This window comes from Pinus tabuliformis, chromosome Q (assembly GCF_031772625.1).
Source record: "Pinus tabuliformis cultivar Carrire ecotype Pingquan chromosome Q, CPIR1, whole genome shotgun sequence".
NCBI lineage: Eukaryota > Viridiplantae > Streptophyta > Pinopsida > Pinales > Pinaceae > Pinus > Pinus tabuliformis.
This window is the reverse complement of record NC_142296.1, coordinates 17,158,730-17,186,634: the sequence shown is the minus strand read 5'-3', so window position 1 is coordinate 17,186,634 and position 27,905 is coordinate 17,158,730. Positions and strand designations below refer to the sequence as shown.

The window sequence follows — 27,905 nt, the reverse complement described above, 5'->3', positions numbered from 1 at the left end:
AAGCAACACCAACACCAAACAAACACATTGCTCCATAAATATGAAATAAAACTGATATATAACATGTCAAGTGGCACAACAAACATCGATACTGAAATATGATACTTGTCCTAAACCATAAGTTTTGATAGGATGATACTAAATCTGAATCACATAAAAATAAATAAAAAATACATCTCTTCATATGAATCATTTCAATGAAAACACCAGATTTTCCCTTGTTTGCTTCATGAAAAATGCCCACAACATCCTTAACAATGTTATCAGAACTAGACCAGTTGACCCCAGAAACTTGATCTGGACCGAAAGTATAGAAATGCTAGACCAAAAAAACTATCAACCAAAAATACATAAAATATTCAAATTTTGAGAAAAATGTGCAAACATGCTCTCTCTCTCTCTCTCTCTCTCTCTCTCTCTCACACATACACATATTCATGTGCATCCATATGAATCCAAATTGTTATACTTAAAGATGCAAAGTGTCATGTATATAGAAAGGGTCCATATAACCAAAATGCCATTGAGTGCAATCTATCTCTAAACAAAAATATATCAACAAAGAGGCTCTAAATGGCCTCTAAAGTCCAAAAAAAATCATGCTACAACAAAAGCTATAAAACATTTAAATCATTGCCTATATCAGGACCCTCATCGTTGATATCACCCTCTAAGCATTAAAATAAGATAGAAAAAACTTAACATGCCTAATCAATGATTTTTCTAGAGTGAAAGGTACATTTTTACTAGGATCATAAAAGACAAGTTCTACAATTAATGCCACCGGCATCAAGGTGTTTAGAGGGCCTTGTGCTCTTGATTAAATGGCAATTCCATACCCTCATACATCACGAAATCTGGTAGAAATGTTGTAATCTATTGAAATTCTGATGTTCTATGTTGTAACAATTACTTATTTCAAAAACTTCTTTTTGTTGCAATCTTAGTTAACCAATTGTAGATAGAACATAAACCAAATGCACAATAAAAGACAACCAAGAACATAAATGAGACACAGAATTTAGGTCCAATGACCAAGGCACAACCCATAAGGGGAAAACCCGACCAGATTCTTCTTCTATTAGTTATCAATTGTTCAACAAAGATACAAAGTACAATGAGAGATCAAGAGAATGACTAAGTTCACCCAAATATAAACAAGTTGTAGCATAAAAATCAATTGTCGCAGCAACAAATGCAAACATTGAATCAACCTTCCATTCAACTGAATCAACACTGAAACATTGAAACATTAGATCAACCTTGGCTCACCAAGTCCTGCTCTTACTCTCCAAGCCCCTCTCTCACAATCTTCTTCAAATCTCTCCAACTCTCTCTCTCTCAAGTTCGAATTCTTCTTTCACAATGCACAAGTAGTGAGAATGAGATGATATATATATATATATATAGATAGGAGGAGCAACAAATTTTGGTCATAAAGAAGGAGCAATATGCATGCCTTAAGGAGAGGTTAAATATGCCATTTAGGGAAGAACATACCTTTGTAACTCATGCCATTAATGAGGTATGCATGACTTTGTAACTCATGCCATTAAGGAGGTACGCATGTCTTGTTGAATTGGGGCAGCATCGGATGTGCTCTAAGGTTCAAATTTTGTAGGGAGGCTTAGGCACAAGTATTTCAAAGAACCCAGAAAGTGTTTTGGGAAATTCCACCCAGAAGTGATTTTATTAAAATAATTTAATATTTTAATGGGGTTCCTAAGTCTAAACTTAGGAAAATTAAAAAATTAATGGGTATTAATCTAATCAAGGGTGAAACTTCTAGAAAAAACCATGGATAAAGTCAAAACGATCTGAGCCTTTGTTTATGTTTTAATCTAGGTCGTTGGTTGTCCAACAGGAAGATATAAGAAGGGGCTTGAAGGTCATTTGGAAAACACATAGAGAGATTGATTTGATATTCACCCTATGAGTGACATCAGTTAAAGATTTATTAAACTAAAGGTATTACAAACTTATGTGCTGGTGTGTGTTCTGTGTTATTGAAACAACGGATCGATCAGATTGCCAATACAGAGACAATACAATGGAAAGACAGCAGAGAAATACAGTAAGCAACACAAAGACACAAACAATTTTAATAAGGAGTTCACCCTATTCTCCAGGGCTACGTCTCCAGTCTAGCTTCAGTGGTGGCCTTGTTTTATTGTCTTTAAGCAGAGAAATTACAATATAGGGACTCAATATGAGTTCTCCTGAAGCAGATTTTTGCTTGGCAGGCTGGTTCTTGGATTCCCCAAGCCACTTGGAGTACACAGACTCTTCTTATTCCTACCAGCTCTGTGATCTCTTGGTCTACAGTGGAGAGAGCCAAATGTGATGCTCAGTCCGGACAGATTTCTCTATGGGAAGGCTTGAATCTTCAAGCTCTCTGGTGCTTGACGTTGCCTGTGGTCAGCTCAGCCCTCTGTCTCTTCTACTTGGCTTTACTGTTCTCTGTGTTCAGTCCTCCTCTCAAGGTTCACTGTTCACTGCCTCTCTTGGTCACTTGGACTCTTCTCAATTCTGATTCCAATTCCGACTCTAACTGATTCGACTGTCTCTGTTCATGGCTTTAGCCATTCGATCCCTATGATTGTTTGGTTCCTCTTCCGCCTGTGTCGATTCACCTTCTGCAGTTGCGCTTGGAGTTCTCAGTGTTCGTCGTCATCATGAACGCTCAGGGAGTGGCCACTTGTCCTCCTCTAAATGGCGCCAGCATGCTTCGTTGGTTCGTTTCTTCAGTTACACCGTAGATGCGTTCTTCCTCGACCGTGGCAGTCAAACGGATTCCAAATCCCTTTAGAACGCGGCTTAATTCCCTGTCAATTCCACTTCTTTCCATCGGGTGCAATCTCAGCCGTCCGATCTGGGCCCTTCAAATCCGACGCCATACACACGTTTCACGCAGTTGACTTGCTCGACCGATAGCACGTGATCAACGACGGTTTTCTCTCACCTCCGCCTGCCATGCGTCGATCGGTGTATGGAATCGCTCCGCTCCTGTCCAAAACCTCTTACCGTTCAAGGGCACCCCAATCAATACTGCTGATTTTCCAGTGCGCAGGTCCCGCCTTCGTACATTAGCATTTTTCGCTTTTTCTGCCCGTGGTTTCCTGGCTCCCGATGTGACCGAGTGCTCGGGCTCCCCCCTTCAGGGCCCTGTTCGCCTAGCGATGCGCGATTAGCGCATCAAAAACCTCGTCCTTTTCCCATTTCGGGGCTCCCAGGGGCTACTTTGGCCTCCTGTGCGGTCTCCATGGGCCTCGGTCAACACGCTTTGACCGAGGTCCTTGTCGTTCCACGTCGGCTGCCATGGCCACTAGTTCAGGGTGTTTTTGATACTGTTTTGGATTTCTTTAGAGATTTGTTCAACCTGATTCAGTCATGGTTCTCGACAGTCTTTCTATGGATCCAATTCGGATCATGACCTCCCTACTGAAAAGCTTTTGGACCACCAAAAGTTGGTTTTCAAGCATCGACTAAGTGAGGATACTGTTTCTTCACTTGTCCAATCTCAATCCACTTTGCGCTGCTCGGCTTTGAACCTTTGAGCCCAATCCTGAGGTACTCAACTTCTCCCCTGCGCGTTGTCCTCACCTTCCTGTCCAGCACTGTGTCTTCCTGCAACTCATTGAGGTATTCAAGTAGCAGGTCATCAATAGAAGGAAATTGACTTTGCTCTTCGGGGTCCTCAATCATTGAAGATTCAAACAATCTCAAACAATCTGCATTCACGACTGAGTAGATGTGCATGTAAGCTGGTAGATCAAGGCAAAAAGCATTTTCACCAATTTTCTCAAGTATTTTAAAAGGTCCATACCTGATAGGCTTTAGCTTTTTACCTTCACCTTGCATCCTGTCCTTGCTGATATACAGCCAGACTTGGTCTCCAACTTGAAAACTATGCTCCATCCGATGCTTATCATGCCTAGCCTTGTACTTGGCCTGGCTCTTTTCCAGCTATTTCTGTACTGCCTGGTGGATCTCCTGGATCTGTTCAATGAACCTAGTTACCTTGTCCACATCACTGTGTCCATCAACCATGATAGCTTTTCCAAAGATAAAATCCAAAAGAGATTTTGGTGTGAAACCAAGCAGGTCTCAAAAGGAGATCTATGTAAAAGAGTGTTTGGCTCTATTGTAAGCATGCTGCACATAACACAAGTGTTCATCCCAAAGCTTAGGATGTTTACTGCAATAACCTCTCAGTAACTGGATCACAGTCCTGTTTACTACTTCTGTCTGGCCATCTGTTTGTGGATGAAAAGCTGTGCTTTTCTTTAACTTGGTGTCCATCAGTTCCCACAGACTAGACCAAAACTTCCCCACAAATCGGGTGTCTCGATCAGATACAATGGAAGTGGGTAATCCAAAATGAACCCATACATGTTCAAAGAACAATTTTGCAGTCTGTTCAGCTGTGATCTGTTTACTACAAGGTATCAAAATACACATTTTGCTGAACCTATCCACAACAACATATAGATAATCATGACCTTTCCTAGATTTAGGCAGTCCTCCAACAAAATCCATGGAAACACTTTCCCAAGGGTGAGAAGGAACTGGCAATGGAGTGTACAAGCCTAGTTTTCTATTGCTGGGCTTGCTTTTAGCACACATGGCACACCCTCTTACATATCTAGAAACTGTCTCATTCATTTTCGGCCAATAGCAGAATCTTTGCAGCTGTGCAACTGTTTTGCTTACCCCAAAGTGACCTGATATCAGAGAAGTATGTGCTTCCCTAATTATCTTTATCCTCTCAGTTTGTGGAATGCATAGTTTCCCACAATGGTATAAGAGTCGGTCCTTTATATGATAGTTCAATTCTTCTACTCTTTTGCCTTGACTCAAAGTTGCATATACATCTTTAAAATCCATATCCTAAGCATATTGTTCTATGTAGCTTTCATGTAGCACAAAATTATGCTTAAGTATGGTAGATGCATTTATAATGGGTCTAGATAACATGTCTGCAACCTTGTTATGTATGCCCTTTTTATATCTGATGACTAAGTGACACTGTTGTAGAAAACCCATCCATCTGTAATGTCTTGATTATTGCAACTTAGTTTGGGAGTGTAGATATTGAAGTGGCTGATGATCAGTATGTATTACTGTCTCTTTGCCCAGTAAATAATGTTTCCACTTTTTCACACTCTGAACTAATGCATACAATTCTTTATCATATGTAGGATAGTTAACTACTGCGGGATTAAAAGTCTTAGAATGACAACATATGGATTTGCCGTGCTATGTCAACACTGCTCCTAGTTTGGGAGCGAATCCCAGAGGAGTTCGACAACCAATGTCACTAACATCAAGGTACATAGAGGGATTGGTGCTCTTGATTAAATACGAGTTCCATACCCTAATACATGACAAAATTCAATGGAAACATTGCAATCCTCTAATCCTAAAATCCTGAAAAACTGATAAGTCTGCTGGATTTTGAATGAAATCTAAAATTCTACTTTCTCCATATGAAATCCAATGAGGCCGGAACCACTCTTAAACATCTTGAGTCATTCCATGGTAATGTTAAAAATTTAAGTAAAAGTGACATTCTCCTTCTTTTCATCCTTTTACTTTAAGAATTTAACATTACCATGAAATTTGAATAGCATATCAGTACTAGGAGAGGGGAATGGACCCCAAATAGCATTTAACTAATTTAGAAAACACCTTGGAGTCCCCAACACTCAGTTAACAGTGAATTTTTTTTTAAATATGAAAAATCACATTTTTTGGGGGTTATAGGCCGCATTCATTGACTCGACCGAGTTATTGTAGAACCGGCCGGGTTGACCGAGTCATGACTGACTCGGTCAAGTCATGCAATAATGACTGACTCGGCCTCCCGTTCCATCTCCCGTTCCGTTTTTTCTGCGGGGTCAAAAAAAATCCCAACGACTTGGATCAACTCGGCCGTTTCGGATTCGATTCGGGCGTTTTTTAGAACATTGCTTTAAATGTTCCTCCCACATTTTACTAAAAATCAGAATGTCATCCAGATACACAATAACAAAATCATCAAGAAAAGGTCTGAGTACATCATTCATTAATCTCATGAAAGTAGCAAGAGCATTAGTTAAGCCAAAAGGCATAACCAGCCATTCATACAATCCCTGCTTTGTTTTGAAAGCAGTCTTCCATGCATCTTGCTCTACAACTCTGACCTAATGGTATCCACTGTGCAAATCCAGCTTGGTGAAATAAACAGCTTCTTTTAATTGATCTAAAAGATCATCTATGCTAGGAAGGGGATAACGATTCTTGATTGTTATCTTATTCAGTGCTCGGTAATCAATGCACATTCTCCATGAACCATCTTCCTTTCTCACCAAAACGATTGGTGACCCACATGGTGATGTGCTAGGCCTGATGAAGCCCTTTTCGAACAAAGTATCAATCTTTTGATTTTTGGAAATAACTCGAATATGGAAAAGCTCATGTCTTTTTCTCTCATTTTCTTCATCAATAACAAATTGAGCAGAATTACTAGTAGATGCTTTAGAATTCTTACCTTTTATACCTATGGCTGCTATGGTTGTTTCATCTCCCGAGTCTGACCCCAAATCTCTCTGAATAGCTGCAGTTGTCTTCTTCTTCTTGCCCTCGGACTTCTTAGGTCTCAGCTCTGGATGCAAAATCCAACAATGCTCATCATCGTGCCCCTCCTTTTTACAGTGAGTGCATGAAGCTTTGGCTTTTTGTGCAGTGTTAGCCTTCCTTGCCTTCCATTTCTATTTTCTTTTCTCCTTGCTCTTGCTTACAGTGGGTTGGGATGGTCCCCCAACTTCTGGATTGCCATTCTTTCCTCTAGCCTCTAGATGAGTAGCTTGTACAGATACCTCATCTATACTAGTGGGATTAAACATGAGGATGGTATGCCTCATGTAGCTGTGTAGACCACCAATGTACTTCAAAAGAGTCTCTGGTGAGTCTAATGAGATACCCAACATCAATGCTCTCTTTCTGAACTCTTGAGTATACCCTTGTACACTTTGCCCTTTTAACTGCCGAAGAGTTTGCCAACTCATCATGGCCTACTGCATGTAGGCCAATGGATAGAACTGCTTTTTGATTGCAGCAAAAAATTCACTCCAGATAGAGATGGTCTTGCCATGTCTTTTCATGTCAGCTTGGGTTCTACCTTCCCACCAAACCAAGGTAGTGCCTCCTAGGCGTAGGCTTGCCAGCTGAATCTTAATCTTGTCTAAGTTTATGTTTTGTACCCTGCAATACACATCAATTTGTCTAATCCAATTGTCCAATTTTTCAGCATTTAGCTCTCCATCATATATAGGCAAATCAAATTTAACATCTAACTTAATCAAAGATGCTTTCTTATTATGTACAGGGCTATTAGGAGGTGTGAGAAAGTGTTCCTCTTTCCCCTTTCCTTTGGAGTTGTCATGGAAGTGAGACTCATCTTCTTCTTTCTCTTGCTTAGAGCCTGATGCATCTTCCACCTTTTGCTTTCTAAAGTCTCTGTACATTTCTTCAACCATGGACTTTATAGCTAGGAAACTCTCTATGAATTGAGGGTCTCACCCCATAGAACCTTCTTCTAACATGGTCTTTCGAAGATAGAATCTCTCAATTTCAGGATTAGTTTCCACCAACTCTCCTTCTCCTAATTTGAACTTTGATCTTGTGACCATTCACAGCTATACCAACACAAGCTTGTCTAACCTTACAACCTTGAGCTCTAATACCACTTGATCTAATATTCACCCTATGAGTGACATTAGTTAAAGATTTATTAAACTAAAGGTATTACAGATTTATGTGCTGGTGTGTGTTCTATGCTATTGAAACAATGGATCGATCAGATTGCCAATACACAGACAATACAATGGAAAGACGGCAGAGAAATACAGTCAGCAACACAAAGACACAAACAATTTTAATAAGGAGTTCACCCTATTCTCCAGGGTTACGTCTCCGGTCCAGCTTCACTGGTGGCCTTGTTTTATTGTGTCTTTAAGCAGAGAACTTACAATACAGGGACTCAATATGAGTTCTCCTAAAGCAGATTTTTTCTTGGCAGGGTGGTTCTTGGATTCCCCAAGCCACTTGGAGTACACAGACTCTTCTTCTTCCTACCAGCTCTGTGACCTCTTGGTCTACAGTGGAAAGAGCCAAATGTGATGCTCAGTCCGGACAGATTCCTCTATGGGAAGGTTTGAATTTTCAAGCTCTCTGGTGCTCAATGCTGCCTATGGTCAGCGCAGCCCTCTGTCTCTTCTGCTTGGCTTTACTGTTCTTTGTGTTCAGTGCTCCTCTCAGGGTTCACTGTTCATTGTCTCTCTTGGTCGCTTGGACTCTTCTCAATTCTGATTCCAATTCCGACTCTAAATGATTCGACTGTCTCTGTTCATGGCTTTAGCCATTCGATCCCTATGCCTATTCGGTTCCTCTTCCGCCTATGCCGATTCACCTTCTGCAGCTGCGCTTGGAGTTCCCAGTGTTCGGCGTCATCATGAACGCTCAGGGAGTGGCCACTTGTCCTCCTCTAAATGGCGCCAGCATGCTTTGTCGGTTTGTTTCTTCAGTTACGCCGTGGATGCGTTCTTCCTCCACCGTGGCAGTCAAACGGATTCCAAATCCCTTTAGAACGCGGCTTAATTCCCTGTCGATTCCACTTCTTTCCATCGGGTGCGATCTCAGCCATCCGATCTAGGCCCTCCAGATCTGACGCCATACGCACGTTTCGCGCGGTTGACTTGCTCAACCGATAGCGCGCGATCAACGGCGATTTTCTCTCACCTCTGCCTGCCATGCGTCGATCGGTGTATGGAATCGCTCCGCTCCTGTCCAAAACCTCTTACCGTTCAAGGGCACCCCGATCAATACCACCGGTTTTCCAGTGCGCGGGTCCCGCCTTCGTACATTAGCGTTTTTTGCTTTTTCCGCCCGCGGTTTCCTGGCTCCCAATGTGACCGAGTGCTCGGGCTCCCCCCTTCAGGGCCCTATTCGCCTAGCGATGCGCAATTAGCGCTAATCGCGCATCAAAAACCTCGTCCTTTTCCCATTTCGGGGCTCCCAGGGGCTACTTTGGCCTCTAGTGCAGTCTCCATGGGCCTTGGTCAGCTTTGACGGAGGTCCTCGTCGTTCAACGTCGGCTGCCATGGCCACTGGTTCAGGGTGTTTTTGATACTGTTTTGGATTTCCTTAGAGATTTGTTCGACCTGATTCAGTCATGGTTCTTGACAGTCTTTCTATGGATCTAATTCGGATCAGAGATAGAGTGAAATCGATTTTCTAAAGTGAGAAGTTCTCAAGAGGAAAAATCGATTGACGGAATCTCTTGCAGTTGAGGGGCAGGGATAGCCGCTTCTGGAGAGAGAGATTCTCAGTCGGAGATACATCAACAGAGAGAGGCAACAAGATATCCAGAGGCCTTGACACAGAGGCTGACGCAAGGCCAGAAGGGCACTCAGGAGTGACGCATAAGCAGAGAGAGAGTAAAAAATCAGAGCAGAGGGTCTGTTTCAGCAACCGGAAGCTAGGGTGTAAGACCAGGAGGTTGAGAGTATTGACTCTGGGCTTCTGATCGAATTCCCAGCTAGGTGATGCAGTGCCTGAAAGAGTTGACGCTGGAACAGCGTAGAGGTAGTGTAGAGCTAGCGCAATGCCTGCCAAGGGCATCTCATCCAGTAGCCGGAATAGCCGAGACATTTCTTAGTGATTGGTTGAGGTAACTCACAAAGCTTCTGCCAGTATTTCTCTCTGTAACTAAATAACCCTGTGAGGTATTCAATGATGTATTCAAATTTTGCTACAGCTTAATAATAATAAACCCTCAGAGCTGCTGCACTGGTTTTCACGCATTGGGTTTTCTCGGGGACTATTTGTCCAAAAATAACTGTCCTATGTGTTGTATTTTTCTTTCTTGCTTAGTATTTTGTTTCTGCATATATGTAAATTAAGTGAAGGCTGCAGATGTATTTACTTCAAAATTTACTGTAGAAGACAATAAATAACTTGTGTGATTTAATCAAGTAGGAGAAGTAACATCAATTCGCTGTAGTGGGGACTCCAATGTAGGAATTTTCACATGTCTTAGTAACTTATGCCATAAAGGAGAGAATGTAACATATGCATTAAAGAGAGTGTAAGAGGAATATGCCATGCTTTTAATGAGTGCGTAAGAGAGTGTAACATATCCATTGAAAGAGAATAACATATGCATTATTGAGGGGAGTTACATATGCCATGATTGAGTGCCATGATTGAGATGTTGAAATTTCTAAGTCTGACACGTTAGAAATCCCTACTGCAATATCTGGTTTATTTCTCCTACTTGTTTATTCCATTAACAAGTTATTTATAAATATAAATACCGAAAATAAACACAAATGCAACCTTAACTCATATACAGATCAACAATTGAAATATAGAGACAAGCACATAAGGGACACTGTTATTTTTGGACAATCGTCCCCGTAAAAACCGATACAACAGTTCTGAGGGTTTTATTATTATGCAGGTTCTTGAGTACAACTAGGGTGCTAGAAATGGCTCACCCAACAGAGATTGTTACACAACAGTAATACCTCTTCTCAGAGACAGATATTCAACTTCTCACCTCTAGTCTGCCCCACGAAAATCCTTCCGACGCTTCCTCTTGGCTCTGCGCCAACCTTGCTAACCTCTACGTCAACCTCCTGGCTTTTTGCATCAACTTTCTGGCCTTCTGTGTCACCCACACAGGCCCCTCAGCCTCTGCGCAATCCCCAGCTGCCTCTGCGTCAGCCTCTTCGATCTCTACGTTGACCCTCTGGCAATATCCCTGCCTCTCTGCTATGTACTCACTGTCCCTCGCTGCAACAGATCAAGAGTTCGAATTTTCTCAACAAGCCTCGCTCCAGAAAATCGAACTGACTGATCAACTTGGTGTATCTCCAACTGACCCTCAAGCCTCCTCTTATACTTTTCCTGTTAAGTCTTCAATGGCCAAGATTAAGTCTCTAATCAACGGCTAAGATTAGATTTGGCTTGATCCATGTCATTTAGAATAGTCTCACCCAATTTTATATTCATACCCATTAATATTTTAATTTTCCTAAGCTTAGGAACCCCATTAAAAATATTAATTATTTTAATATCTCTCCAACTGGGTGGAATTTCTCCAAACCATTTCTGTGTCTTGGAGATCTTATGTACCTTAGCCTCTCCACTAATTTTCATGGCTATAGCACATCCGATGCTACCACAAATCAACATGAGTGACATGAATTTCCTTAATAATATAATAATATCATAAAGGATAATAGTAATAATAATAATATTGATGATTAAGTCGAGATTGAACTATTAGGATTGATTAATGATAAGTTAAGTGACTTTCCGTCAACTATACTTGATTACCAATTGATGCAAGGTGATTTACTATTTTTGGAAAATCATACTTTAGATGCTAGACATGACTTTTTATTTTTAGAAAGTCACTCCAGAATTGTCAGAAATGAGATTTTAGATAAGGAAATTCATCCCTAAGCTGCCAATTTTCAACACTCCCTCCTAGCTAGGGAGGAATTTCTTTCTGCATCAAATATCTCTACTTTCCCTACTCATCTTTGTTCATCTCAACTCAGTATCATCTAGAACAATGATGTCTCAATCTAATGAAGAAGAATCATCATAGAGGAGATTCATATATCACCCTATATCCACTGATCTTCCCACCTTGACACAAACTTGGAGTGGTTACCACTTGTCAACACATGACAAGGATAGTGCACAACCAAGCTTCACTTCAAGAGTCAAGTGGTAGAACACCTACATCCACAGACTTTGGGGGGATTAACACTTGTGAACACATGACAAGGATCATGCTCAACCAAGTTTCATCTCTGCTTGGGGGGATTACCAATTGACAAGGATTGCGTACAACCAAGTCTCACCTTTGCGAGGGTATTACCACTTGTCAATGATTGCGCACAACCAAGTTTTACCACACCCATTGGCCAGTTGGGTCATGTGAAAATTCCTTGAAATGCAGCGACTGGAAATAATTCTTCTAACTGAAAAATTAATTATGCAGTTTATTTTGTTTACGAAAAAATAATGAATTATTCACACTGCAATTTCTTCACCAATAAAATATTGTGGAAGCAAAATAAGAACTGAGAAATGCTAGCACGCACATAAAAAATTGACACTTATTTTTGGACAAATGTTCCCAGAAAAACCCAGTGTGGGAAAATGGGTGCAGCAGCTGAGGGTTTTATTATTATGTAGCAGTGACTTCTGAGTACAATAATTTGGATGCCCAACTAGCTATCCAATCTCAGAGAAATACTGGCCAAATCACCTGAGGGAATTTACCCTGCATCCCCTTTCTGGCTCGAACTCTATAGCTGGATAGCTCGAATTGCCCAAGGAACCAACACTGCTTGCTCTTATTCAGTGTGATGTGTATTTCTCCATCTACCCATCGACCTCTTCTTATAATCTCCAGTTGGAACTCCAATGACCAAAATTAAAAATTAATCGATGGTTGAGATCATCTCCAAGTCGATCCATGTGAGTTTCTAGAGAATTCTCACCTTTCTCAATTAATTACTATTAATTAACCAGTTTTCCTTGGTTAGACTTAGGAAAAATTTAAATGATGGTAAATTAATTTAATTGAGCTATCTTTAGGTGGGATTTCCAGAGACGATTTATGGGTTCTGGGGAACTCCTGTGTTTTAGCTTCTTTACAAAGTTTCGAGACTAGAACACCATTCGATGCTACGAAAACTAATACTTCCTCTTAGAGAGTAAGGTGTTCTCTCCAACTTTATCTCTGTAACATCTTCCGACGTTGTTGATGTTTGACAACTGTAGTTGCCTGCCACTGTCCACCAACCACTGCACTAACTCTGATTCATTTGCCACCGACTGTAGTTAAACCATGGTGCATCTGTGTTGCTACTGACACTGAATTGTATGACCTGTACCGCTGCCAACTCTACATATACACTGCAACTCAACTAATACTCCCTCTTAATTGTTGTTGTTGCCATTGCAAACATTGCAACTAAAAAGAATCCAAAGTACTAAATCAACTATGTCTTTGTGCTACAATTGTCTCCTGAGTCTTTGATTACTACTAGCCTCTACACTATCCACTGAGAAATCTACACTACTATTGACTCTGCCATTGAGCCTCCTGCTCTGCTATCAACACTGCTTTGTGCTCCTCAGCATCTGACTACCACTAGTCTGCAACTGTCATTCTGGAATCTGGCTGCATCAACTAACACTGACCCTCCTGCTACTGAATACTGTGGGCCCCTATAGCAAGGGTAGTGATCCATGAGGAAACACCATCTAATGCTCAACTCAATGGACCTCTCCCTAATCTTTATGCGACTCTGGGACTAAAGCTCGATATAGCCCCCCCTCTTTTCTGAAGGTATAGCTGCATACATGGCGAATTTGATGACATACCGGGTTACCTCGACTGCCAATACCCCAGGCTACTCCACACACAACTCCATCTTTATTTCAAATTCAACAATGTTTCATGAAACCTTGACATATGCAGTCAATATAGGAGTATTAATTTACTTTGCCAAATGCCATGAGAGATCCTTCTCACGCCTTCCAATCTATTTTTACTCACCTCATCCAATTATATAGGATTCAACTTATCAAATGGTGCAATGGGCAGACCAAACAGGCATCAATATGCAGTCCTGAAATTTATTCTTGTGGGTGCTACAAAATATTTTCGTAGCGTAGTCAAAATCCTATAAGCGCTACGAAATCATTTAGTAGCGCCCCTAAAAAATTGTATTGTGGTTTCGAGAAGGTGAAACGACTCGACCTTGTTCCCAATCGACTTCCAACGTCCTTGAGTGGGTTGTTGACACAGTAAGTGATTTCATACGCCTTACTTCACCTCTTTTCCAAGGCTAACAGAAAAACACTTTCTTGTTCAGACAAATGGAAAGTAAATGATTTGCAATCTCGAGACTGTAGTTGCACAAAGGAACGAGTTCCTCTCTTTTTGATCTGAAATGGAGCAGATTAGTTATGATGTGCTAATTCCCCATTCAGAATAAAACCCAAGATGCTTATCTTTTTCTTATCAAGTCCTTAAGGATTTACCATTTTTTCTTAGTTAACTGATTCCCATGAGAGTTTCTTATGTAAGTGTTATAAACAATTTGACATAAAACATATGCTGAACAACAACAAAATAACAGCAAAGAACATCAAAATACAACACACAACACAGAGATTTGATGAGTTCACCCCTCCTGGGCTATGTCTCCTTGGTCCAGCTTCCAATGCTTGGGCCTCTCTATTATGCTCAAAATTACAACAAAAGTGTGTTTACAATGCTCAAATTCTTCTGAAACCTGTCTCAATGAGTTCAGAATGCTCAAAATTGGTTGTCTAGCCTCTTTTTGCAACTAATTTGGATAATAACTAAAGAAGTTATGACTTCTCCCAGTTCTCCCACTATTTGTTCCACAAATTGCTTCAAAACCGGCAGAAACCCCTATTTTCACTCCAAAGTCTGCTAACCAGGCGAATATTTCTCTGCACCGCGAACCATAACTTGTGGGCCATATCGCAAATTGCAATCAGCAAAGTTTGGCAGGCTAAAGGTCTTGTTAACACAGCAGCGATGTTGCGATTGCGATATCACGGACCCGACGGTATATTAAATTGCGGCTCATAACATCTCGCATCCGGGACTTATCGATTTTTGCAATCAATGATTTCTGCCGAACCCGTATCGCAACACAACCATTTCCTGCCATTGCGATATGCGATACATCGCATCGCAACCGGGCTTCGCCGGGGCCGATTCTTATCCACCTACGATATGCAATTGTGATTAGATTGCATCACAACTTGTCTGTGCCAGGGCCTTTTCTTAACACCTTTCTGCCTGCGACCTGTGATTTGCGATATGCGGGGGCCAATGGCGGACTGCCACTTGGCACCTCCTCATTCGCTGAAGGGCTTTGCCATGTCACCTAATCCTGCCATGTAGACAAGTCAAACTTGAACTTTCACTTGCTCTAACTTCTGCATACAAGCTCGGATTTGAGTGTCGTTTGCACCGTTGAATTCAGAATGATGAACTCTTCATCTGAAGTTGAGTTTCAAAAAATTCTGACACTTTGATTTTTGAGCATAAACTTGAGCACCTGATCACTTTTCTCCCTCTCTCTTCTCCTCTCTCGGGAACTTCTTTTCTCTTCCTCCACTCTCTTTCCAAACACTCTTTCTCTTTTCAAAAGAAAGCTAGCATGAGACAACCAAGAGTCACAAGAGATGAATTGTTTTCCCTTCTCCACAAAATAAGGGAACCTGAAACTATATTTACATTAGGAAATAATTCTTCCAGTTTATTCTAAAAACAAAACTCACTTCCTAATGTAAATATTTTCAATTTCTTACAAAAACATTTAAATTTCTCCCAGCACCATCATGTGACCATCCCATCACATTGGCAAGCTTTTGTCCAATCTTCATCGAAGTTTTTGCTCCATCTATGCACCTACATCAAACTCCCAAGGTATGAAAATTTTATGACCTCCTAGTCATATGCATCGGACCTCCTAAACCCTGGTGAGAAAGGGATCTATGCCTTCTCCTTTCTGCATCCTGATACATCTGAGCTTTCCTTCCAGGAACATCTTCCGCTACTTGGAATAACTCTGATATAGTGTGGAGAGAGCTACCCACATTTCCCTGGTTGTACCTTTGTCTGCCACATGTGAGACTATATGATTTCGGACTCCATCCAAGGTCAACTGCTTCGCCCTCACCATCTCCTTCCTATATTCTTTGAGCTGATCCGCATCTTAGGGCACTACCACCACATTATCTATGTAGGCTTTCATGCCATACGCATCTAGAAGGACATCCTAGACTTCTAGATGACGTAGTTGGAAGCTCCATCCAACCTATCCTAATCTCTAAGCCCTGTTATGGCCATCTATGAATCTGTCGAAAACTCCCTCTTTCCCCGCAACTGTTGGTTTTGCTATATGCACTCCCTTCTGGATGGATAAAATCCGCACTCAGCTACTGTCAATCTGCTGCTAGAAAATCGAACTTCTGAGACTCGAAGTTCCGTGAGAGAGATTTTCCCTCTGTGTGTGCAATTTCTCTTCCACCCGACGTTGGTTCTCCTATTGCAAAACACTCTGCGAGCAACCAAGGAATCTACTCAGTGAAAATTTGAGCTGTTGCTGCTCCCTCTGGTTGTTGTAATCACTATCTCGAGCAACTCGATTTTTATGCCAACCTACAACTGAAAATCGAATTTTTATCCCAGCAGTTCGGCATGCCTGTCAATGAACTACACAGCCTCTAGGAATTTCGACCTTTTGTTCTGACTGAGCAACGAAATTCCCTTCTTTGCTTCTGAGCTTCCCAGCTGATCACTCACGCTCTGATACCATGTGGAAATTTCATCTATCACAACAACTAGAAATTATTTTCCTAATTGTTAATTTATTTAACAATTTATTTGCAGTTTGCTATGGCAAATACCAAATAATTCACACTGTGATTTTCACAAATAAATACTGCGGAAGAAAAATAGTGCTGGAAACTAAGAAAATCTAGCACACACACATAAAAAATATGACACCGTTATTTTTGGACAAAAGTCCCCAAAAAAACCTAACTTGGGAAAATCGGTGCAGCAGCTGAGGGTTTTATTATTAAGCAACAGTGAGAAATTCTGAGTACAATAATTTGGATGCCGAAATTTGGCTATCCTATAGAGAAAATATTGGAAAAAAGATCTAGAGGGAATTTACCCTCACTCCGGGCAATTCCGGCACTGGACTGCCTCTGAAAAGCAAGTTGTCAACTTGATGTTGCTTGTTGCAATTGTTGTCTAAACTGACTGTTAGTCTAGCTGTCTTGCCTACTGCTGACTATGAAAATGTCTCTCCAACACTCTGGAACCTCTTCCCGGCCTATAGAACTGAAAACGTCTTCCTTCCCAACAAATCGAACTGCCTTCTTGAGGCTTTGCGCAGCCTCCTGGAGAAATCTTGGCCTCTCTGCAAATGCACTCGCTGAATCTGGAAAACTTTCTCCAACTTCACTATCCCTGCCCCTCACTGAAGCTCGAACTCTCTGGCAACTGACTGTTGTTACTCTGGAAAATCGAATTCTCCAAGTATCTTTGGTATGTTCTCCAAGTGCCCATCGACTTCTTCTTATAATCCTTTGTTGGAGCACCAATGATCAAGATTAAAACTTAATCAAGGGCTAGGATCATCTTCAAGTCGATCTATGTGAGTTTCTAGACTATTCTCACCTTGACTTAATTAATTCTAGTTAATTAACTAGTTTTCCTAAGTTTAGACTTAGGGAACATTAAAAAATAGGTTAATAATCTAACTAAGTCATTTCTAGGTGGAATTTCTAGAAATGATTTATGGGTTTGGAGATCTCGTGCATTCTAGCCTCTCCACCAAATTTTGTGGCTAGAACACATCCCATGCTACAAAAACTAACATCCTTCTAGAACATCTTCTGGTTCTCGGAAGGATTTTGGAAAAGCATAGCAACTGCATCCCACATTTCTTTGGCTATATTCTTGCTAGCTAGGTGTGAGACTATATGGTCTTGAACTCCATAAGGATCATCCGCTTCACCTTGGCCATCTCTTTATTGTAGTTTTCTAGCTATTGTGGGTCTGTAGGTACAACTACGACTCTTTTTGCATACGTCTTCACACCGAACTCATCTAGTAGGAAAGTCATTTTGGCTTTCCATATACAATAGTTAGAGGCTCCATCTAGCCTATCCTGATCTCGAAGTCATGTTGAGGCCATTTCTGCAATACTCAACTTTGGGAAAATAAACAAGAATCTCCTCCCTTTGCTACTCAGTTGCTTGCTCTGCTACTAGCACTCCCTCCTACAATGCGTAGATTTTCTCTGCTGCTACTGCCTTCTGCTATGGAAATTTCGGATCTCCTCCTGGAAACTGGATTTGGAAACCCTCTGAGAAATTCTAGAAATTCCTCTTTCTTTGTGTGCAAACTCTTCCACCTAGCGTTGATTTGTTGTTGCAAATCAGTTGCACCCAGATTTGCTCAACTAAATCTCTGATCTACTCACTAGAACTACTTCCCGACAATACCACTGCCTGCAAATCACTGAACTGAGGATCTTTGATTTTTCTGTTGCCTGCAAACCGAAAATCAGACCCTTGATCTGCTAATTCGCACTCCTAGTTGTCCTCTGTGTAGATCTGGGAGAAATTCGCTCAGATCTCCCTCTAAACTGCGAAATTCTCTCCCTCTCACTTACTGAGCTCTTGATCTGACCAAAATTGCTCTGATACCATGTGAAAATTCCTTGAAATGAAGCAACTAGAATTTATTCTTCTAACTGATTAATTATGTAGTTTATTTTGTTACGGCAAAATAATGAACAAATCACACTGCAATTTCTTCACACTAAAAACGTTGCAGAAAATAAACTGGAACTGAGAAAAATAGAGCACACACAATAAAATTGACACCATTATTTTTGGACAAAAGTCCCTGGAAAAACCCAATGTGGGAAAACCAATGCAATAGATGAGGGTTTTATTATTATTATTCAGCAGCAAAATCTGAGTACAATGTCTGGATGCCAAACTGGCAATCCTCTCCTAAGAAATAACTGGCAAAATATTTGAGGGAATTTTTCCCTTCTCCACAAGCACTCTGGCAACAATCTAGCCACTCGAGTTGGGTATCCAAGACCCCTGTGCATGCCTCTACACAGTCCCTAACACACACTCCCCAAATCTTCCTTTGATCAAGACAACCTGCCTGCTGCTGCCCCTGGAAGTGATTCTCCGACCCTTTGGAAAATTATCCTGGCCTCCAACACCTAAATCGACCTCCTCTGAAGCTAAATCGAACTGCCCTCTGAAGCTCCCTATGCAACCTCACTGAGGAATAATTTTTCCTTTCTCTGCTGCCTCTTCCAACACTGGAAAACTCCACCAGATCACTCTTTTATTGCTCCTCACTCTTTGCTACTGATCTCTAGCTCGAATTCTCTTCCCGACTGAATCTCTACTCTCTGGGAAATCCGATCTGCCTAGATCAATGACCAACTCAATGTGTCTTCTCCATCCCCATCGTCATGCTCTTATAATCTCTCGTTGGTGAACCAGCGGCCATAATTAGATCCCCATCAACGGCTAAGATCATCTCAAACTCAATCCGTGTGACTTTCTAGAGCATTCTTACCTTTCTCAGTTAATTATTGTTAATTAATTAATTTTCCTAACTTAGATTTAGGCATTTTTAAATTATTGATCAATTAACTTAATTGAGCTGTCTCTAGGTGTTTTCTCCCGAAACCTTTTCTGGGTTTTAGAGATCTTGTGTTCCTTAGCCTCTCTGGCACAAGTGGAGACTAGAACACTTGTCCGATGCTACAAAAACTAACATAGATCACAATTATGAGGAGTTAAATTGTGGCCAGAGCTCCGCCTTGGGTCCACTTCACAACAAGGGTTAAACTTTCTGTACATAAGCAGCCTCAGAACTGAGTTAAGATAGTGCCATGAGAACCCTCTTACAGGACTGAAATTTTCACATGCAACTTATGTTCCAGGGCTGACACAGTATTGGGCTATTTCAAGACCGAACTCTCATAATAAAGGTGCAGAACCAGCACATGAGAAAAGACATGAATTAGGGTTTCATTATTTATGAGTTCTGGACAGATCGAGCCCTAATAGGGCTGCAAATGCCTCACGCAAGCCTTCAAAGAAATTAGGCTTTGCAAACTGCTCAGAACAGCAAGTTTTCTCCACAGATCTGCCTTATGAAATCAAAAGCTTTCTTGCTCATTATGCCGAATAGTCACTTCAGTTCAGAAGATTTCTCCAAGGCTGCCTGCAAAACATATTTAAACCCAATGAATCCCTTTCCCAAAGATGCAAGCCATACCCCAACACTTCCAGGTATTCGACCTCTCCCAAAAGATGTTCAGGACTCCAAAGGGCCGCAATAATATTTCAGAAAATTTCTTGGAGGATTGACTTCTTAATTCATGTACATGAAGGAGAGTGAAGGCCTCTTTTTATAGTGTTAATAGAGACTTCTAGGAGGGCAGGCCGAAATCTAAAAGGGAGTGAAAATGTTTAAAATTTAAAAACCCCATTTTAAATTTTAATTTTGATTGAAGTCAAATTTCCCTCTAATATTGGATCATGGCAATTTTGCAAGACTAATTTCTCTTTAGGTAATTTTCTCAATGAATTTGACCATAATTAATTAAAATTGTATCCCCTTCCTTTTTCGTATGAAATATGCCATTTGTCTAGCCAATATGTTGCCACATCATCATCACTCGGGGTTTTCAACCACAAGGAGGGTGCATCATCTTTGACTAGCCATATTTCCCAAATGGTGAAGAATCTCATGGCATGTTATATATACTGTTGGAATTGGCATGACGAGGTGTATCCAACCATGACAGTCTGGAGCCCATGAGACTAGAAATCCTTCGTCATTTTTTTCCTTAAAGGCAGGGCTCCACTGGCTGCTGCTTGGGTTGACATGAATGACAACCATAGCTCATCACCTCTTGGGCACTCTAATATCACAGATCCTGAGAAGAATCCCAAATTAACTTATACTGTCATCATTTCAAGTCATTAGATTAGCCTGTGTTGCCTTAGGGATTTATGGAAGTGAGGCTGCATTGAGTGCACATAAAGGCCATTCTTGAATCATTATTTAACAATCATACACAGCAATATATTTTGCTATGTATGGCAACCAGAGTACACAGCAAAGTATTTTGTTGGATATGCTTGTTAGTTGCTGTGTATGTTGGTTTGCATACATACCAAAGTATTTTGCTCTGTATGTTTGTTAGCATACACAGCAAAATACTTTCCTATGTATGCTAGCAAGCATTCAAAGCAGAAAACTACCTGTAACCTAACTAAAACAGTGAAGACAGGTAGAACTTACCTTAATCCAATCGCTCCTCAGTGCTGCCTGTTTTCCTTTGATGGATCGCTGCAAGTGCATACCCTTGGAAATGGAAACGCTTGATTGGTTGCTGCACAATGGAAACCCCCAAATCTTGATTGATGGCTGCAAATACAAACTCCCCAGCTCTCATACAATGTGTGGGTACTAGGTTGCAATACTAGGTTAACTGCCTTTGGCTATCATTAGTTCAGGCAGCAAATGCATGGGGGGGCCTCTAGAGGCCTTTCCTGAACCTTTTTTCATCATTTTTATGTGGGGTTTTTACTTGAGTTTGAAGATGATAATAGCAAACAGTTCTCATTAGAGGAACCAATTCTTAACCTCTAGCAATCGGTTCCTCCAATGGAAACCATTTCCCCGAAAATTGGAACCAAATCCTAAACGACAGGATCCAGACCGACAACAGGAACATGAATGTGGATCACTGATTCCCCAATTCCTTGATGATTTGGATCAGGGTACAGGGCTAGGATGACTGAATCTGGTAACTATGGCTTTCACGGAAATACAATCAAGGTTTCTTGCAGTGGTTTGCTAATATGTTTATTCTGCAATTATAGAGCTATGAAATAACTACATCGAATTTTCTTCATCAGAACAGAAAGCATGTGCAATTACCAAAAACATGAAGTTTCAAGTTTCAAGCATCTAACCAGTCATGTACAGAATGTTGTTTCCTGACCCATGTGGAAAATTTCTCAACCTATTTGGCAACTTGACAGAGCTGGTTATAACTATTCATTTCAACCTAACTTGTCCATCACTTTGAATCCCTGGGAAAGGTCATCACCAAATAGTCAAGTAGCATTAATTTCTTATTTCCTTAGTGTTCTGATGCAATGTTATGGAGTGGACCAATTTATTTTGTCTCATGTCTGAAGTAAGTTGTTTCTTTAACATCTTTTAGTATTTTACATTTCAGCGCCATTGTTTCAGAATAGCATTTATGTTATTCCATCAAATACATATGCCTCCAGTATAGATGAATACAGAAATGTCTACCAATATCGTAAACACAATAGAAGAAGCTATATAACCAAACACCCCGGGAACAAGTTGCCTAAACCATTGAATAAAAGGAGACAAAAGGCCTGCATTTGCAAGAAAGTTTTAAAGCCGTAGAAGAGAAACACTAAAATAATTAGTAAACTGCAAATATTAGTAAGAAGGAATCCAAACTACAAAAAATGCAAATTTCCATAAATCCATAATATTTTAGAACTCTGAGAGTTGTTTGACATATGAGTTTTTGATAATTTTTTCAATTCCTTAATGTTTGACTCTTGGTTTTGAAGAATTACGTAGATACTAATCAGAGACGCACAAACTCTACAAAGCTATTTTGAGTATGTTTATAGTGGCATTTGGTATATGATGAATGATATCAGATTGCTATGCTGCTGTCTGCAGGCTATTAGTTCAGTTCTGGTGTAGCCATGGCATCCTTCCTCTTTACGCAATTGTTACGCAGGTTTGTTTCTAGATCTTGGCTCCAATCATTTCACTGTGGGGTACTGGCCCCCCTTCTGTTAATTTGGAGATCTTATTAATACAACCAAGTCAGCATGATAGGCACTAATTTGGAGAATACGATGAATTCTTAAAGCCAAGTTTTTAACTTGCCAACGAACTATTTAGCCACGCAGTTTTATTCTGATACTAAAAATATACACACGATGAAATACAAAGGTTAACAAAACATGATATATTATTTTTCCTGATATTATTTGACATCGGATTCTGTTGTAAGCTTTTTGAGCTGCCTTGTGGATGTTTACTCACAGATGGGATCCCGGTACAAGAAGGCCTTGGTTACAGAAGAAATCAGACAATCCCTTCATGGTTGGCGCAAGCGAGTTAGGGAGAAAGCAAAGCGTGATTCCTCACAGCCATCTCTGACAACCACAAAATCATCAATGTCATCTGAGCGTGTTGATGTTGACAAAGATGAAATTGGCAACCGTTTAGAAGCAGAATGTCTCTCTGTCAGTATGTCTAATATCACAAAAAGGTCCAATAGCCTGCAGAGAGAGTTATCTACAACTCCCTTAGCTCAGGATTTTGAGGAGAAAACTACTACTCATCTGATTCAACAAGAGGAAACACTAGGATCTCGTGTTTCTGTATATTCTTTTAGGTCATTAGAATATGTAGTTCCAGTAGAACCAGACAGTATGGATGACATGGATGATGATGATGATTCCACAGATAAGGAAAATGGCGAGGTAGAAGAACCTGTTGTGGAACCCTCTGAAGCTCCTTAAAGTCTCGCATCATGAACCTTCAACTCTTTGGAAGATTGAGAACAAAGGAGAAGAACACTATTTAATGTTACGTTTATAGGATACAGACACAGCTACTATACTTAATAGCCTCCAAGGCCTATGATACAAGGAATGAATGAATGCAATGCAATATCTTTACTTGCACTCTGGCAAATTGGTCCATGGGACCTGTTACATGTAAGGTTGCTCTGTATTGTTTTACAGAGTTTCCTTCTGTTCAAGAATCCCAGTAATGAGAAAAGCTGAATTTTGTTTTTCCTAACTTTAAAAAAAGACCTATCGTGTTTTTACCTTTAAAATCGTTTCCTGCAGGTTGGCACAATTTAATTGTGGTTTAACAGAAAAAAGTTAATTCTCTATCATGATAGTGGGCTTTTTGTTTATATACCAAATGACATCTTCATAGGATGCCATCTCTTTGCTTTTTAATGCTGGTATTTGAAGAATCAATATTGTTGCTTGAATTAGATAGATTTTATGCATCTTTTTAACAATAATAATAATGGAGGAAGGTAACCACAAAAATTAAATTAATTTTAATTGTTGTGCCTCAAGTATGCATAAGCATTGACATAATGATAGATTTGTAGAAAGAAAGAAAGAAAGAAATTATTTTAACGTCCACGAGGTTAAAAATAGCCTAGGGGTAAGATTGCTTCTTTATCTGCTTGATGCAGTGTTGCACACATCGCGATAAAATCGCGATTAAATCGTAAAATCGCGATTTTTTAAAATCGCCGATTCAAAGCGCGATTTTTATCCAAAAAATCGCCTCTTTTTTTTATAGCGATTTTTATCGAAAAAATCGCGATTTTTTCGATAAAATCGCGATTTTTTCGCTTAAAATCGCGAGGGCGCGCGGCAGCGGGGTTTTATATGGAAAAAACGAATTTTTTTTTATTCATTCAGCAGTCCGCCGCGGAGGAGAAGGAGAAGAAGTGAGGGAGAGGGTTGCCGTCGGTTGTGGGAGCGAATCGAAGCGATTTTAGGAGGAATCCAAGCCAAGATCGCCAATTTGTCCATAAACTAGGTATGTAGATTAATTTTTTTTTGTTTTGGTTCTATAAAAACTTTGTTTTTCATTGTTTTTAAAGAATTTTTGGAAATTTTTCATTGATTTGGGATGGGTTATTTGTTATGACTATGAGAACCAATTTTTGATTTTTATTTTCTCATTTTCTTTAAACATTGTTTATTTTTTTTTATTTTTCATTGTTTTTTGGCATTTGGTTGGGTAACTTGGGTTTAGAAATTGGGATTTTGGAAATAATTAGCTTGTAATTTTGCAAATGCTAAATTGTAATTTGTATTTACTATTATCATTTATGTAATCCTAAATTCCTATTTCCTAATCCTTATTTTTCCATAGGTTTGCAAATTCAAAATTCAAAAACAAACATGCCAAGGAAATTGGATCCTTTCTGGGAATATGGTGACCCTAAAACTCCGAATGATAGACAAAACTTGTATTGCAAGTTGTGTGGAAAGGAAATATTCGGGGGGGTGTACAGGTTGAAGTTCCACCTTGCACAAATCCCTGGACGTGATGTGGGGCCCTGTCTAAAGACAAATGCTGAAATTATCCAAAAAGCCATGAGAGCATTGGGAGAATTAGAGCACACTAGAGACGCCAAAGAAGAACTCAAAAGGCAACTAAAAAGGTCAGTTGAAGGAAGTGGGCCAAGTGGCACAGGTTCTACTGCAGCGTCAGTCAATCCGGTAGCTGCATCATCATATTTTGTTCCTCGAACCACACCTGGTTCACAACCAACTATTGGTTCAATGCTAAAAAGAACTGAAAAAGAAAAAGCTGACAAGTTGATGACAAAATTTCTCCTCTGGAGTGATATTCCTTTCAGCATTATAAGGAATAATCCATTTTTCCAACCTACTCTTGATGCTGTTGCCAGTGTTGGCCCGAGGTACAAACTCCCTTCTCTTCATGATTTCAGAGGCCGGCTTCTTCAAGATGAAAAGCGTGACTGCACCCAAAGATTGGAGGATTTTAGGGCATCATGGGCACAAACAGGATGCACTGTTATGTCAGATGGTTGGACTGACCAAAAGGGGAGAACCCTTATAAACTTCTTGGTTAGTTGTCCCTTGGGGACTATGTTTATCAAATCTGTTGATGCAACTCATCAAATGAAAGATGCAAAAACTTTATGTGATTTGCTGGATGTGTTTATTTTGGAGGTGGGTGCAGAAAATGTTGTCCAAGTCATAACGGACAATGCTGCAAATTATGTTGCTGCTGGTAGAATGCTTATGGACAGGCATCCTACTTTATTTTGGACACCTTGTGCTGCCCATTGTATTGATTTGATGTTAGAGGACATTGGGAAAATTCCCTTTGTCAAAGAGGTTGTTGACTCATCAAAAAGCATCACAAAATTTATTTACAATCACACATCTGTGCTTAGCTTGATGAGAAAATGCACCAACAACAAAGAGTTAGTGCGCCCCGCCATTACACGGTTTGCGACGAGTTTCATATCTCTTCAATCCCTCTTGAATTCTATGTGGGATTTGAAGAGAATGTTTCTTTCAGAGGAGTGGCGTGCTTCGTCAATGAGCCGCAAACCAGAAGGAGAGGCCGTCTGCAGACTAGTTTCATACCAGGAGGACTTCTGGGCGGGAGTGCAGGAGGTGTGCGCTGTTACAGAACCTTTGGTAAAGGTTCTTCGGTTGGTTGATGGTGAGAAGCCCGCAATGGGCTATTTGTATGAAGCCATGGATAGGGCCAAAGAAGCCATTCGGTCCTACTATGATGACAAGGGAGATGATGGGTTCCAGAGACAACTCCTTCTATGGAAGGTCATTGATGAGCGATGGAACAACACACTCCATCGTCCCATTCATGCTGCTGGCCTTTTCCTGAACCCTGCATTTTCTTATGCATGTGGGTTTAATTTTGATGTTGAGGTCGTGGAAGGATTATTAACCTGTGTCCAGAAGATGGTGAGAACTTCAGAAGAACGTATGGAGGTCTCTAGACAAATTGAGCAATATAAGTTGTCAGCTGGCACATTTGGCTTTGAGATGGCTGTCATTGATAGGACGGTTAAAATGCCAGGTATTTTTTAGTTTGTAGTATGTACTTTGTAACTTTGTTTCAAATTTCATTGTTTCTTCAAATTCCATTTTTTTCTTATGTTTATTTAAAATTTTCTTTGTAATTTTGTTGTAGACGCATGGTGGAAGATGTATGGTGGCAGAGTCCCCCTTTTGCAAAATCTTGCCGTGCGGATCCTCAGCCAAACATGCAGCTCCTCGGGATGTGAGCGCAATTGGAGTGTATTTGAAAAAATACACAACAAGAAGCGCAATAGGTTAACACTTAAACATTTAAAATATTGCAAATTTCCAAATAAATTTTTGAATTCATTAAAGTTTTAAACAATATTTTTTTTATAATATTAATTATTAATTTATTATTTCATGAACTTTGTACAGGTTGGAGTCCCATAGACTTAATGACATGGTCTATGTCTACTACAATCTTCGATTGTGGGTGAAACAACTAGAGAAGACACTTGATACGGAAGCCATCTCATTGGATGGGATTGACACCACTGCTGAATGGAGGGTTGAGACCGAGAGGCCTCTCATGGATCCCACTGAGGATTGGTTAGTGCAGGATGAGGGGGAGGAGGAGGGGGAGGAGGAGGAGGAGGAGGAGCAGGAGCAGGAGCAGGAGGAGGAGGAGTTGGAGGAGCAGGAGGAGGAGGTGACACCGCCTACCCGGGCTACCCGGGCTACCACTACCACCAGTAGAGGACGTGGTCTCCGTCCACCTCAGCCTCCTGTAGCTGCTACTACTAGTTCTTCAGCTTCTAGAGCACGTCAGACTCCACTGCCATTTCCACCACCACAGGCACCAGCTTCTACATCTAGAGGGAAAGAGAAAGTTGTGCCATTTTCTCGCAAGAGGGGCAGAGGAAATCAATAGGATTAGACTTTCATTTTATTGTATATGACATTATGACATGATGAGATACATTATCATATTTTTTGTTGATATTTTGAGGCTGAGTTGGACTTGGGACTCAGGACTTACTATTCAGGACATGATTCAATGTTATGTGTGATTTTAGCGCTAGAAATGATATTGAACATCTTATATATTAGTTTTTTTATCATATTTATGTGTCAATGTATTTATTTTATGTTGTAGATGGTTTAGATATTAAAAAAATTGAAAAAAATTGAAAAAAAATGAATATTTTTGTGCCAAACGATTTTTTCCCGCTTTTTTCCGATTTTTTCCCGATTTTAACGATTTTTTCCGTTTTTTTTCCCGGCGCCGATTAAATCCCGATCGCGATGTGTGCAACATTGGCTTGATGTATTCAGTCCTTTTTCTGTGAAGCTTCAAAATAAATGCTCCAAGCTTCTTGACAAACCCCTCACAAAATAGATTATCCCAAGAGCTAGCTGCCAGCATATCTGCATAACTTTCCCTGTTGTCTATGAAGGCCTCACATTCTAAAATGAAATGTTTTTCTGTTTCCACTTTTCCGGAAGAACAAAATATGCATACTCTTTCTTCCCACACTTCCTTTGGCTTTTTCCAGTGCTCGGTTTCACAATGGAGTTGATGAAAATTAGTC

At 40.4% G+C, this 27,905-nt stretch overlaps 2 protein-coding genes across 4 annotated transcripts in view; both read left to right on the top strand.

Annotated features, from left to right (window-relative positions):
* Window positions 1-23,436, top strand: part of MLO4 (Seven transmembrane MLO family protein) — a 457,964-nt gene extending 434,528 nt beyond the window's left edge. For all 3 annotated transcript variants that reach the window (XM_089383765.1, XM_089383764.1, XM_089383763.1), the window contains 2 exons: window positions 22,418-22,478; window positions 22,792-23,436. In XM_089383765.1, coding sequence (XP_089239891.1) covers window positions 22,418-22,478; window positions 22,792-23,271 — 541 coding nt within the window. In that variant the 3' untranslated portion in view covers window positions 23,272-23,436. The remainder of the gene's footprint in view (window positions 1-22,417; window positions 22,479-22,791) is intronic.
* Window positions 23,437-24,399: 963 nt separating this feature from the next.
* Window positions 24,400-27,417, top strand: LOC149218050 (uncharacterized). The gene is made up of 2 exons (XM_089382339.1): window positions 24,400-26,624; window positions 26,749-27,417. Exon 1 carries the CDS (start codon window positions 24,691-24,693, stop codon window positions 26,377-26,379), a length of 1,689 nt encoding a protein of 562 aa, XP_089238465.1. The 5' UTR covers window positions 24,400-24,690; the 3' UTR covers window positions 26,380-26,624; window positions 26,749-27,417.
* The last annotated feature ends 488 nt before the right edge of the window (window positions 27,418-27,905 follow it).

What these genes read in the sequence shown, in the direction of transcription:
- LOC149218050 (XM_089382339.1), top strand. Translation starts at nt 24,691, where the DNA reads ATGCCAAGGAAATTGGATCCTTTCTGGGAATATGGTGACCCTAAAACT.